Here is a 15,235-nt window from a genome sequence, read left to right as displayed (position 1 = left end):
AATTTACCTGGTAATTCTGCTATTCCCTTGTCCATCAGCTCCCCCAGTAGTTCTCTGGTAACAGCCACTCAATGTGCAGCAGTAATCAAAAAAGTGAACAGAATGTTGGGAATCATTAAGAAAGGGATAGATAATAAGACAGAAAATATCATATTGCCTCTATATAAATCCATGGTATCCACATCTTGAATACTGCATGCAGATGTGGCCGCCCCACCTCAAAAAAGATATATATTGGAATTGGAAAAGGTACAGAAAAGGACAACAAAAATTATTAGGGGTATGGAATAGCTTCCATAGGAGGAGAGATTAATAATACTGGGACTTTTCAGCTTGAAAAAGAGATGATTAAGGGGGATATGACAGAGGTCTATAAAATCATGATGGGTGTGCAAAAAGTAAATAAAGAAGTGTTATTTACTCCTTTTTATAACACAAGGACTAGGGGTCACCAAGTGAAATAGGCAGCAAGTTTAAAACAAACAAAAGCAAGTATTTTTTCACATAACATACCGTCAGCTTCTGGAAATCTTTGCCAGAGGATTTTGTGAAGCCCAAGACTGTAACAGGGTTCAAAAAAGAACTAGATAAGTTCATGGACAATAGGTCCATTAATGGCTATTAGCCAGGATGGGCAGGGACGGTGTACCCAGCCTCTGTGCGCCAGAAGCTCAGAATGGGCAAGGGGATAGATCACTTGATAATTGCCTGTTCTGTTCATTCCCTCGGAAGAACCTGGCATTGGCCACTGTTGGAAGACAGGATACTGGGCTAGACAGATAATTGGTCTGACCCATTATGGCTGTTCTTATGTTCTTTCCCTGTCCTTTGGAGGCATTCTAATAGTGCTTCCCCTTAGAGGGGAGGGAACTATTACTCTCTCTCCACTACTCCTTTTGTTTCCCATTTTGGACTGGGGTGAGGATGACATTGTATTAGTAAGGACCCAAGCAGCCTAGCGCTGGATATGCTCTGGCTCTTGTAAGGTAGGTTAGGCACTTTTGCTCCCCACCTAGAGAGTTAGGAAGAGTTTATCAAAGGTTGCTATCTGCACTGCACTCTGTGACACAAAGAGGAGAAGAGATGAACCCTAAAACTGGAGGGATTTCCTGTGAAGGACCTGTGAGAAGGAAAATCTCCTCCATCTGTATACTCTGAGGTGAGCGTCGAGGAATCAGACCCATAGCCGGGTCTTCTTTCTAGGTTTATTCACTATCCTGCACTCTGAGAGGATGAGCAGAGGTACCAAACACAGATTTATCTGCCATGTTGTGCTCCATGAAGATGAGCAGTGATATAAGATGCTGCTGTTCTGCCATACAGCACTCTGTGAAGATGAGCAGGGCTACTAGAGATTTTTTTTGGAATCTGATGTTGCCCAAGGGCTTTTGTATCCAGGAGAGAGAAGCAGAGGATACTCTGATCCATGCTGGCTGCCTCCAAAAGTCCTATATCCCTGTCTTCTTCCTATCTTTGACTGCCATGCAGCATTCCATTAAGGTGAGCCAGGGCACAAGCACCCAGAATTTTAGGCAAATAGAAAAGAGGGATTCTCACATGACAAAGAGGGATGATTCTGGAAGTGAACTGAGGTTTCTTTTGCGTTTAATTGTCATTTCCTACTTTGCAACAGGAAGAATCTGGAACTAACTAACCAGCTGTGGAGATAAAACAAAAACTGGCTGAGTCTTTAGGAACTGGGCCAAGCCCACACCCTTTCCTGCTAGTGACTGACAGGTCTGGTAATACCTCGAAAGCTGTAGGCAGGCCATCTGTAACAAGACTGTGACTCTTAGTATGACAGAAATGTAAATTATCTCCTTGGCTCCTACAATACAAATGTCCACATTCTTTGAGCGACCTTTCCTAGGATCCAACAACACCGAGTCCAACCATGATCCTAGAATACTTGTGCATGCAAGAACAAATGCCATTACATTGGCCTACGGTCAGTAAGGCTCTTTAAAAAAGTTGTTCTCAGTTACCTGGGTCATATCAGAATTGGGCAGCTATTTGTGCCCACACCCATAAAAGGATTGCCTCCCTTACCCCAAACCTCTTACCAGTCTGCTCTGCAGCATGGGAAGGCATTATCCTCCTGCCATCACAATTTTTTGGTGGGAAAACTAAAAATTAATCTTTGGATGCGTCTCTGAAACTCTTTTCTTCCTAGCTGACCTCCAAAAGAGATCCCTCAGAAAGAGCTTGGTAAGCTTAGAGTATGGTTTCCTGTTATCCAACCTAAACTTTCCTTCATTTAGTTTTCCCTTATTACAGTAGCCATACTTCAGAACCTGAGCTAAAGAATGTTATCACAGCATTTCCTCAACTAATTATGTGGAACACTGCAAATATTGCAGTTTATAGATTCCAAGGCCAGAAGGGACCATTGTGAATACCTAGTCTGACCTCCTGTATTATAAAGGCCATAAAATTCACCCCCAAAATGCCTTTTGAACTAGAGCATATATTTTAAAAACCATCCAAACTTGATTCAAAACATTTCCATTGAAAGAAAATTCACAACCCTTGGTAAATTGTTCAAATGGTTAATCACTTGATGATTACCTGTTCTGTTCCTTTACTCTGAACCACCTGGCACTGGCCACTGTCAGAAGACAGGATACTGGGCTAGATGGACCTTTGGTCTGACCCAATAGGGCTGTTCTTATGTTCTAATTACCCTCACTGTTAAAAATGTACACCTTATTTCCAGTCTGAATTTGTCTAGCTTCCACTTCCAGCCACGGGATCATGTTATACCTTTCTCTGCTAGACTAAATACCCCATTATCAAATATTTGTCCTCTACATATTTAGTTGTAGAGGCAAAACTGTAAAGTTTTGAATAACTACTACATGTTTAGTTCTTTCAAACCTCCATTGAATATGAAAACAAACTCCACGATCACTTTCTAATTTTATTTTAGTGTGCCTGCAAAACACGAACTTTTGGCAGACAGCAGGGAAATATGGGTATTTTGCAGTGGCTTTTAAGATTAGGTATTCCCCTTAATCCCTAGTGGAACTTCCAATAACATTAATTGGAGTAATATGCATAGGGGTCATAGGCAGGATACAACAGTCACTATTCTAAATATTTAAAGTTTTGCCTATGTAAATAGTGTTACTGCAGTATTTAACATCTTTCTTAATACTATTAATTACAGTACTTGTAAAGACTTTAATAATGATCTCTGTATGGTGCAACTCCTCTCCGAAATCTGTCCTGCAGCACCCTTTTTGCAAAATCATTTTGCACATATCACCACACATCTTTAAATACAATGTCATAAATTGTTACTTTTGTCGAAGTTAGGCACAAGACACTAGCAAAAGAAAAGTGTGGGTAGAAAGGACAGTCAGTAGTTCACACACACTAGTACTGGATTTACGTTAGAAAAGGTTATTCTGCATATTCACTATACACAGATCTCTTACACAAGTAATCCCTCGAACCACAGACACTCTGTGTTATGCACTGGGACTTCAGTAAATGTAATCACATGCATTGTCCAATAGGGCTACAATCCTTTTCAATAAACTCTCACAATAAATCTTGGACTACTTAAGGCTCCCGGTATTGTGTATCTTTATGGAAAATTATTTCTTTTAGGTTCATGGTACATAGGATTGCCAGGAGTCCGGTTTTCGACCAGAATGCCTGGGCAAAAATGGATCCTGGCAGCTCTAGTCAGCAACACTGTTAGAAGTCCAGTCAGCAGTGTAGTGGGGCTAAGGCAGACTCCTTGCCTGCCCTGGCTCCGCACAGCTCCAAGAAGAGACTGTCATGTCCCTGTGGCCCCTACAATCATGGAAGCGCCACACACTGTCCCCGCAGCTCCCATTGGCTGGGAACAGCACAGAGCTCCCTGGCCACAACTCCGCATGAGGGCCAGACATGCCAGCCACTTCCGGCTGCAGTGTGGAGCCAGATCAGGCAGGGAGCCTGCCTTAGCCCAGCTGTGCCACTGACCATGAGCCACCTCAGGTTAAGTGCTGCCCGGCTGGAGCCCAAACCCCCTCCTACACCCAAATCCTCTGCCGCAGGTCGGAACCCCCTCCTGCACCTCACATCCCAGCCCTGAGCCCCCTTATGAACCCCTAATCCCTCCTCCCTGGCTCCACCAGAGCCCACACCCCTTCCTGCACCCCAATCCTTGCCCCAGCCCTGAGGCCCCCTCCTGCAACTTAAACCTCTCATCTCTGGCCCCACTCCAGAGCCCACACCTCCAGCCAGAGCCTTCACCCCCTCCTTCACCCCAACTCCCTGCCCAAGCATGGAGCCCCCTCCCAAACCCTGAATTCCTCATTTCTGGCCCTACCGCAGAGCCTGCATTTCCCAGCCAGAGCCCTCACCCCCTCCTGCACCCTAACCCCCTGCCCCAGCCCAGTAAAAGTGAGTGAGAGCGAGCGACGGAGGGAGAAAGGATGGAGTGAGTGGGGGCGGGGCCTCGGAAAAGGGGCAGAGGCAGGGCAGGGGAGTTCAGTTTTGTGAGATTAGAAAGCTGGCAACCCTAATGGTACAGGGTAAACCCCAGAGCACAGGACCTCATTATATTTTTTTTCACATTTAGGGGATGGAAAAAATCTATTTACATTAGTAATTCTCCAAACGCCACTCTGGTTCCTGTCCTGTCCTATTCTGTATTGGCCCTTAGTACTCTTGTAGTTTTAAGCAACACTGCTTGGTGACAAGCCTGTAGTGCCTACAATAGTAAGCACTGCTGTCATCAGAAGTAAATCAGAGTGACTATTCTGTAGCTATTCTGGTTAAACAGCATGTAGAGAGTGATGGCCTTGACTCCTCACACATCCAGCGTCCTTTCCAAAATACGTTTTTTTCCTGAATGCTAAAATGGTGATGGCTGCGTAAGGGATGAGCCAGCCCTGTGCTACCCAATATATGTTCTGAAGTAGCCAGTGAGTGGACTCTTGCTCACTGAAAGTTCTGCACAAGTGGCCTAACTCTTTGTGATACAAAAGGTGCACAAAATCAGGGTCATAGAAAGTAATCACACTATCAGAGTGTAACTGAAATTTAGCAAAAAAAGTAAACAAGCAAGTATGACAATGGAAAGATTTATAAACGCTTATGGCAGAACATTTTAATAGCGCTCTATAAATAACCAAATTCTACCTCTCATAAAATGTATGCCTGCATAGTACCAAAAGTTCAAATTCGGCTTATAGCATTCAAATCTAAACTTTTGTCATTTTTACTGGAAGGTTTTCCATAGTTGTAGTTAAATTTTAATGTCAGTAGAAACACATTACCATAGGATCTGCAGAAAGAATTTCCAATAACATCAACAATGAAAAAGATATAAATTACAGCACATAGTAATTAAATATGCTCTATATGCACTATCCTCAACAGTATCACAACTCCAAAGAACCAAAGAAAAAATTCTATCAACGTTAGAGGAAAGTCAAAACCTGCTACATAACTTCTATAGGGTGAAATATATTACATTCTTCCCCAGAAGCCTATGCTTATTATGTTCCATTAATAGCATGATAATATTTACAACAATTCAGATAAGCAACATCAGCTATATTAAATTAAATAATTATAATTAGGCTTAGCAGAATTCAAATTATATTTTTGATAATTTTGAAGGATAACATCAATTTTATTTTTAAACATTTTGGGGATTTTATTGATCTAAATTTTCACGATTGCACAAAATTATGATCTTAAACATTTTTTCTATTTTTAGCTATTTACATTTTCACAGTTGTGGTAAACTATTCTGGGGTCAAACAATAATTATTTAATGATAGCAGTCATTGAGATTTAAAAATTAAAGATTTATAACACTTAACACACAAATTATCAACAATGCATGTCAAAATACAAATATCCTTAAATCAAACTCTAATAATTTCTCAAGCAGCAGTTTTCTTACCTTCCTAATCTGTAAATTTATATTATCAAGGGAAATATTCTGATAGTTTGTGTGTAAATGGCTACATCAATGCTTATCAACATTAACTGATAAAAATGTAATCCTTTCAAGACTAATTATAATATTGACTGTTGCATCAACCTTAAAATTTCGAGACTATTTTGCCAATATTTGTCTGTAATTAATACAGACCCAAGACACTTTTCTTGTTGTCATGACTGCTATCTACTGCAACTTCGCTGACTGCAAACGATATCTATTATTAAAAACTACGCCTATCAAAGTATTCACAAGCGTTTTGAATGAAGCCATCATTGTGCTTGCAACTCCCACCAAAGCTGGCCAGAGTACTATCCACTACCTTGTGCCAAGAGTTGTAGCTCCACAGCCACAGTTTCCAGAGTCATGAAGTCAGTTTTACAAACTGACAAGAACCGTAGATGGCAAATCTAATATTATGCTTAAAGAAATCATTAAGCATTTATAGTTACTGAACTCGTGTATAACAAATAAAACTACTGCTCAAAGATAAGTACAGTACATCCATCTAAAGTCATCTTTCCAAACAGAATGCTTATGCTTCTTCAAATTCTCCCAAGAGACGGACTACACTATACAGCAGGAGTAGTCAACAGGCAGACCACAGGCCAAATCCGGACCATCAGACACTTTTAAATGAACCCCAAAATCTTTTTATTTAGTTATCATTATTGATTTTTAATATTATAATAAAAATGGACCTTGTCAAAAAATAACTGATTACCCCTCATATACAGTGTCATATCTGGATGGATGGCGTATAAAATTATCACAGATTAAAATCTATCTACAGAATGATCAATAAATCAATGTAAACCATGAATAAAAAGGAAATAATTTAACTCTAAAAACAGAGAAATGGAAGATGACGAGATGACTCAACAGTAAGTCAAACTACCATTGTGGCTCAACAAGTGAATTAACACTTTGGAAATCTTTGGCTCAATCTTGATTTCTCTTATCTCTTATCTCTTAAGTTCTAATATCGCAAACTTTCATTCTTCTTTATATTCTTCTTTTACAAACCTTAATTCTATTCTTCATCCACTTTATAGCTACAACTTTTACTACTGTGGTGGTTTCCCCAGTTACTAAATTAATTAATTAAATTGAAACAAGCTATAGAATAATTTGAGGGAAATAGGAACTGAAGAAACACAACAAATATTGCTTTCTTGCCAAAGAAATCTCTAGCTACAATGTAAACACTAGAAGTTAGTTTCTAGAAATTGTTCTAGAAATTAATTTCTATTGCGCCAATTGTAGTATTTTCTTTATCTCCTTGTAGATAACTGACTTAATATGCCACAAAACAGGAATAGAGTTAAAATATAAAAATTAAACATTAAGGAAATTCAATAAAAATAATCAGGAAAGTGTAATGCATTTGCAAAATATTAACACAAAATCATCTATAATATAGTTATAAAATGTCATCTGTCTCAATTCTTACTGGAAATGCATTATTGAATCTAATCATGAAAGATTATAATTCTTACTATATTCAAAAAGAAACTCTGCGGACTGTAAAAGTAATAAAAGTCAAATCATGTTACATTTGCTTGCCCATATTAATAGACCTCTACAGTACTTTCATCAGAAGGACTAGTAACATTTGGTAGCTAGTCACAAAAGCAGGTACCATTAAGCAATGGACAAAGGCAACCGACAAAGCAAGAGGCAACTCCAATTTAACAGTCCTGTAAGGTACATACTAATTAGCTGCAAAGCTATGAAATCCTAGCTAGCATGTTAAATCTGCTACATGACAGTATAATTTGACTTCTTAAAGGATTATGCAAATTACAACTCATCATTCCATTACACGACTGAAAAAAGTGACAGCTAATTTATACATAACACACCTTTCAAATCCCTAAGATGTGAAACACCTGTGCAATATACTTTGCCTAGATTTTGTACTGTATAAGTGCTTGTTTACTGCAATATACAGAAGATATTTAATAAAGTCATAGGATTTTTTAATCTGCTTTTTAACTTTTAGACCACAATTCCAAAGAATTAAACAACAATGTTCTGTCCCTATTTTAGTGGTTTTTCATTTAAATAGAAGTATAAGGTTTCAATACATGTTTAATTTCTGATAGCGGGAGAGCACGAGCACTAATGCACGAGCCAGAGGTAAGACTCACACAGATTTCAACATACTTCTGGTAGGTAGATTCACAGTAGATTCCGTCATATCTGTAGATTTTCCTACATTCTGATTGGTTGGGCAGAGGATGCTGGACAGTTATTCTGTAGAGGTATCAAAAACAGATATACATGACTAGAGATTCTCTACAGTCAACTGTAATGCAGGACAATAAGTATGTTGAATTTTAACATCTGTCTGATCTCTTTACATAATTGTATTGTGCACATACATCCAGCAGTTTCTACTTCTTTTGAAATTTGCAATGTGAGTAAACGAAACGTCACTTCTCCACGAGAGCAATATCTCCCTTCTCAAAGCAATGAATGTGGAAAAGGTAAAGAATTTCAGAGATACAAAACTGAATGCATTCTTTACACATTTTGGGTAAATAAAATACTGCTTATGTCATTGACATACTTTGCTGGCTGCTGCAATCTTTACTCAGGCAGACCGCCCACTGATACAAATGGGAGTTCTGCCTGAATAAAGACTAAAAAACCCAGCCAATTAAAACCCTGAGCCTACTCCCACTGAAGTCAACAGCAAATCTCCCATTGACTTCAGTAACAAAGGATCAAGGACACAGCAGTATTTTAGGGTCTGATCTTAAAGGTGCTGACCACCTTTTAAATAGTGCTCTATGTCCTCAACTTCCATTGACATCAAGGGATGGTGAAAGCACTCGGCAGCAATCACAAACTGCTCAGCACCTTGTGAAATCAGGCCCTTAAATTCTCAAAAAGATTTGCCGTTCATTCCATTGCAACCCCCTTTACTTATAACCAACAAATTATAATTTATCTATAAAAGTTCAGCATTATTTTAAAAAATAAACAAATTGCATTCAAAATAATATCCAACTGATTACTTTTTGTTAACTTTTCTGACATATAATTAACTTTTAGATGTTTTTGTGTCTTACACAAAATTAAAAACTATTTCTCCTTTTTAAAAAAAAATGAAATTTAGTAGTTAGCTACCTGAAAATGAGACTATTTGGTTTATCATTGTAAAGAATACAACTAAAACAATGTTTAATCAACAGAGTAGTATCCTGTGAAAAATATCATTCTAAAACCTCTATAGACAGTATCTAGCTGTAATTTACTAAACATCAGAGTTTCTATATCCTTGCTCAATATTATGTAAGATTAGAGTTATTTCTCTCCTTTTTCAGTTATTTAAAAATAAATACTGAAAAAAAGGAAAATTCCTGCTATGAAAACACTGCGCCAAATAATTAATCAACATAAATCCCCCAATCCTACTGACTTCAGTGAGATTGCATGGCACCTAAATTAGCACAGAAATTGGTCCTCTGTGCTTAAACTAAACAAGAAAATATTTCTCAAGTCCTATGGAATGCATTTTCCAGTCCAGGGCAGGTTCTCAGTCACACAGGAGTCATGTATCTCACACCCAGAACAATGCTTTGAAAAAATTCCCCATATCTCATTGTATGATGTTTGTCTCTTATTATTAAGATTTTAAGATGTCAGTCACTACACAAATGAAATGCGATAGTGAATAAAACTAGGTATATTTTATGTATTTATAATAAGCCCATCACCTATGCTATTTACTTGAACTGGCATTTCACATATTTATATTTAAATAATTATGAACTAATAAGTAAGATAATGTGGGTCAGAAATGGGTCAGAAATAAGGACTACCTCATACAGGGACTTATTCAGCACTCCTCCCACAGTAAAATCTCCCAGCGTAGCTAGCCAAAGTAAGTAGGAAGTAAAGATTGCTGAATAGGGTCCAGGCAGTTTTTCTGAGACAGTCGGCCCTATATTTTATCTCTAAAAATGACTTTTAGACAATCTTCCCAAAATTAATTTTGATAACTTGTTCTTTAATACAATATGTCAGCAGAGATAGTAGATCTCACAGGTTCCACACACAAAAAATTGATTTTGCCCAAGATCAAACTGTATTTTGGCGATTTATTTTGAGTACTGCATATTCCTGTTCTATTTTAGGCTTTGAAAATTGATTTTTTTGTATTTTTTCCTAAATTAAAAATTAAAGCACTGAGGAGTATTTGAGTCCAATCAATCTGCAGTGGTTAGCTCAACCAAACATTAGCTGAGTTTTGAATGATTTTAAAAACAAACACTTATTTCCATATAAGCTTTTCGACAGAGTAATTTGCCACTTTATTCATGACAGCAAAAAAATCAACATGAAATTTTATCAAGACTATAGCTACTACAGAAGGTTGTTTTCCAAAGAGATTAGAAATAGAGCTAACAGTACACCTAAGAATCAAATCAAAAATCACATTTCACTTAATATTTGTATCCTTTTCTTGCTGTGTGGTATCAAAAAAGCTACACGCACTCCTTCATCTGATTTTGTTTTTAAAAGGTTGCATACTTACACGAAAAAGTTCAAAGTACCCTTTCAATTGGGAAATTATTATGAAGTGCTGTGTTTGCACATCATACAGCCCATTCTCCCATCTCTACATGTCACTTAAACTCTAGATGGACCCATCACACAACTGGAGGTAGAACTTAAGTACATTTACATATATGTGAAACGTGTAAGCTATGACTAAATTTAACTCACAGGGCAGAATTTAAATAATTAGTTACAAGAAGTCAAACTAAGGGAAAAAAGGAGGAAAGAGATGGTTAGAGGCAGAGTAGTAAATTGTTCCATTTTTGCAGGTAATCTAAATGCAAACTAGAAGCAACTTATCATGAGAATGGATTTTCCACCATCTGGTCAAATAACAGGGGATTTGTCTAGTGGCAAGCAAAGAATGGAATGATGTGAGAAAGATTAGCGGGCAAGTCCTACAGTTGGCTAAAATGTATTTTGTGCAAACAAGAACAGATGACGCCTTAACAATTACACCTGTCAAAAACTCCAGAAAGCAATCCATCTCTGAACAGCCCAGTTGAAAACAGGCTAGTTCATAACAAAATGAATTTTTTTAAACAATTGCCAGCCATAACAGTTTGATGCATGACAAGCGTAGGAAGTTGTATTCCATGTCCAACTGAAACCTTAAATAACTGGACCCCTGGTTTTCTGTGATAAGTAAGATATTAAGCTAAAAAAAATATTGCTGTAGTAATGCAAATAGCTGACAACCTCATAAAAGCAAGGAAGCACAGAGTTAAGGCTGAAACCCTACACAGACCTTCCACCTTTAACATATCCTACTTGCATGGGTACTGTTAAAACCTTGAAACAGTGATTGTTTTGTGGGGCGTCAAATTTAGCACCCTGGCTGGCAGGTCTCCTTAGTAATCTGAATTGTAGCTCTAGAACTGTAGCTCTTTCACAGTATGTTACTGGACCCTTAGAATTCCACCAGTCCTGCCGGGAGAACTCCATTGAGTAACTGAGTTCCTGTAGAAAAGATACCAACCTCCCGGAGGACAGATGGAATTTTAAATTAACAGATTATGTTACACTAAGTCCAAAGTGATTTTAAAAAAAACTTACTTTATGTATTACTAGTTTTTTTTAAAAATCAGACAAATGTTGAGGTTTAATTTAATACTTCAGTATTCTAGTTTAAAATGTTACAATTCCTTATGGAGGATGGTGTCCCCGCTCTTCCAGATTTTTGTGGTTATTTGATTTTCCTGGGGCAAGGTTTAGTCCCTTGGTTTCCCCTGGCGCATTCAGCTATAGTTAGCTGCTTCAATAGGGAATTTACCGAGATTTAGTTGAAGATTTTGTAATTTGACAGTAGGAAGTTCAAGGGAAGAGTTAGTGTACATGATGAAACGTGCTGTAACCTTATGGACAAATATTTAAAAAATATGGCACAAACACAACTACATCTCTATTTTTTGCCCATTTGGCTTTGTCCTGAGCCCCCAGAAGATCAGCTAAGGATCTTCCCAAAGGGTTAAAGAAATATGAGCCTACGGTCCAGATTTTAAAAGATATATTTTCACCTAATTTCCATTGTTTTCTAAAGTTGGCCCTAAGTTTTTAATAGTGCTCCCAATGATTCAGCTTGGGCAGAGGCTTGCACATTTGTTAAAATGTGAATAACAGCAAATTTAGATTTTTTTTACCACTGTTTTGCAATGGGAATCAAACTCCACACAAACATTAGCTTGTTTTAAGTTCCACATTCTCTCTTTTTATCAGAGATGTATGTTCAAAGATGGTACTACCCTAATACATATGTCACAGTCTTGCCTGAAAACATTTTGAAAAGATGTGATAACATATATATTCAAAAAAAGGTCAGTAATGAGATTTCTTTACTCCCCATTTCTTAATTCTGCACATTTGTAACAAAATTAAAACCTACCTTTGAGTATTTCAGACATTTATACCATGCTTATCACCACATACTGAACACCTAACTGAATATGAACAATAATATGTCCATTGTACTTTTTGTTTTAAATGAGAAAACATGGTAATACTCTTCTTTGAAATTTTGATTGTCCTCTATCTTCTAAACTCTTCTGGTGATGGGCAAAGATCAACCAAACAGGTTGATTCTTTTAGATCTATCATGCCTTTTTTCCATTGACTGCAAGGCATTGTTGACATGCCTGTGCACCCTGTCAGGGACAGACTAAGCAAAGCTTGAATAACTCTCTTCATCTTTCTCTGGAAGGACTAGAGAGTAGTTTTGGATGGTTACTCATCTACTTGGGGAACTCACTCTGGTGAGACTGCCACAGGGTTTTATTTGATCACGCTTCCTGTTCAATATGCACAGGTACCAGAAGGAGGGATACTGACCAAGTGACACTCAGTACTCCATCTCCATTCCATTGGACCCAGATAGTGTAAACAATCAGTGTTCCCACTGTCTATACATAAATGTGGCCTGGCTGAGTGCTAGCTGAATGAAGAGCAACGTGGATATGACAGAGGAAATATTAAGTGGCTGAGGGAAACAAGAAGAAGAAATGGCAGGGGTTCTATCTGCCCCGCTCTGATAAGGGATTTGCCAGCATGTTATTACTCAAGTTGAGGAGTTTGCTGATTCCTTGACCATTTCTGAATGTTCAGATAGCCATGGCGGACAAAGTACTCCCTCTACTTAAGCTTGGCAAGAGGATGTGAACTTTTCTTTCAGACATGGCCCTTACCTCCAGATAAGATGACTGCAATGCACTCTACTTGGGACAACACTTGAAGACAATAGAGAAGCTTTAACTAGCATAAAATGTTGATCTTTTGCCTAACATTGCTTTTCAACTCAAATATTTACATTATGCCTATGTTTCTGAGAGCGTACAGGTTTCCAATTAACTTTTGGTGCAATTCACAGCGCTGGTTTTGATTCTGTGTATCACAAAGGTGACTCCTTTAATGTCTTATGCAGACTATGAAGCTTCAGTAAGGATCGTTGAACTTACTGTATTAGCACATTATGGGGCTGCGAGCGTGGTGTTTTCTCAGTAGAGTAATTCCTACACTCCAAAATTCACTCCACATTCAGACCAACACAGCCTGAACATGCCCTTCAGAAACAGCCTTTCCTTTCTTCACTCAAAATTGCGAAACTCTTTTATTAAGAATGAAAGTGTTAGTCTTCACGCTGCCACTAGCCTTTTCTGCTCTTGTAGCAGGATCCAGGTGTAAATACCAAAGTGTTAACTTGTTTCCAAAGGACAATTTTCATACAAAGTTTAATTAGGAGGCACACTAGGTCCACAACTACTCAAGGGTTTCATGTGAATTTTGATTAATTTTAAGTCACTTTGGTTTTTTCTCTGTGTATTTAACTACAGACTCCTGAGTAGTTGGGAATATTATGGTATCATTCCCCAGAACATAAAAAGAGATACAGGACATCTGCAAGGGAAATATAGTAAAATATAGAAATAAATACATTTAAATTCTCCAAACTAAAAGTTGTCAACAAGTTTCCTCGATTCTTCCATTACTTTATCTCCCCAGTTTTGATTTCATCTCCTGCACTTTCTATTCATCTACATACTGTATCATTTTCCTTTTCCCCCCATTTTGGTGCATACAAGATCTGAAGGATCACGTTCTCCTCGCCATTCTATTTGAGATACAGTAATGAATAAACTTGGACTAATTTTATAAACATTTTAATTCTAAAAACAAAGCAATTAAAACACCTTTTTGCCAAGACTCCTAATACCTGAAACTGCATAAACAATGGGCTCTGTTGCTTCTTGCAACTTCTGAGTATTAAGTATAGGTAAAACTTGGCGATCTGGCCAAAGGAGACACCCAGGGGCAAAAAGTCCCATGACACACAGTATGCTCCAACCTTCTACCTGACCCCTTGGAAACTCCTCTATGAAAGCTCTTGAAGGATGGAGCCTGGGCACTCAGTTCTCTACCATATTATCCCCTCTCCTCCCCTACCCTCCGTTTCACCCCTACCCCCAGAACTGTCAGGATATATTTGGGCAAGTCACTTAACCAGATTCTCCTTCTTTACCATCAAACATCTATGACTCCCAAGGGGGCTGTGGAATTTCTTCTAATCAGTAGCTGAAGAGTGGAAATGGGAAGGAAAGAACAAGCTGCAGAGTGGAGGCCTGGGGATAATCACTTACAAGTCCCTTATCTCCTCTGAATGCCTAAGACCTGAGAGTTAAAGAGGGCAAAAAACCCTGGCAAATGGCAGAACAACATCCTTCCCCTGCCACGGAGTAACTCAATGGAAACACCACAAAAGTTGATGCTCCTGACATTTTCTCTCCCCTACGTGGGAACAATCAGCCTAGGAGAGAATGGGGTCCAATTTATTTTTAAATGTTAAAATCACCAAATAATTCTCTCAGAACGGGGACTTATATATGCCAAGCTTGGGTCAAAAGCTAATTTTCTGACCCAATTTTTAAAACATTAAAAACAGGTAAATGTTAGTGCTCCAGACTTTAATTATTGTGATTGTAGTAGGTACAATGGAAATAACTAGCTGAAAGAAGTAATACTACATTTTAATGGTTTAGATATATACAAAAGAAATATTAAAAAATCTATTAAGTTTTAATATTAAAAGTCATAAGAATGACCATACTGGGTCAGTTCAATGGTCCATCTAGCCCAGTATCCTGTCATTAACAGAACAGTGCAATTTATCGAATGATCCGTCTCCTGTCATCCAGTCTCAGCTTCTGGCAGTCAGAAGTTATGGGA

The 15,235-nt window shown here is 38.1% G+C and overlaps 1 protein-coding gene across 5 annotated transcripts in view; it reads right to left on the bottom strand.

Annotated features, from left to right (window-relative positions):
* NPAS3 (neuronal PAS domain protein 3) overlaps positions 1-15,235 on the bottom strand; it is an 828,174-nt gene that overhangs the window by 716,596 nt on the left and 96,343 nt on the right. For 3 of the 5 annotated variants that reach the window (XM_050953865.1, XM_050953867.1, XM_050953869.1), the window contains exon 2: positions 8,120-8,209. The exons of the other annotated variants lie outside the window; for them this stretch is intronic. In XM_050953865.1, the coding sequence (XP_050809822.1) occupies positions 8,120-8,209 (90 nt within the window). The remainder of the gene's footprint in view (positions 1-8,119; positions 8,210-15,235) is intronic. 5 annotated transcript variants of the gene reach the window in all.

Source organism: Gopherus flavomarginatus, chromosome 5 (assembly GCF_025201925.1).
Source record: "Gopherus flavomarginatus isolate rGopFla2 chromosome 5, rGopFla2.mat.asm, whole genome shotgun sequence".
NCBI lineage: Eukaryota > Metazoa > Chordata > Testudines > Testudinidae > Gopherus > Gopherus flavomarginatus.
This window is presented reverse-complemented; position numbering and strand designations above follow the sequence as displayed.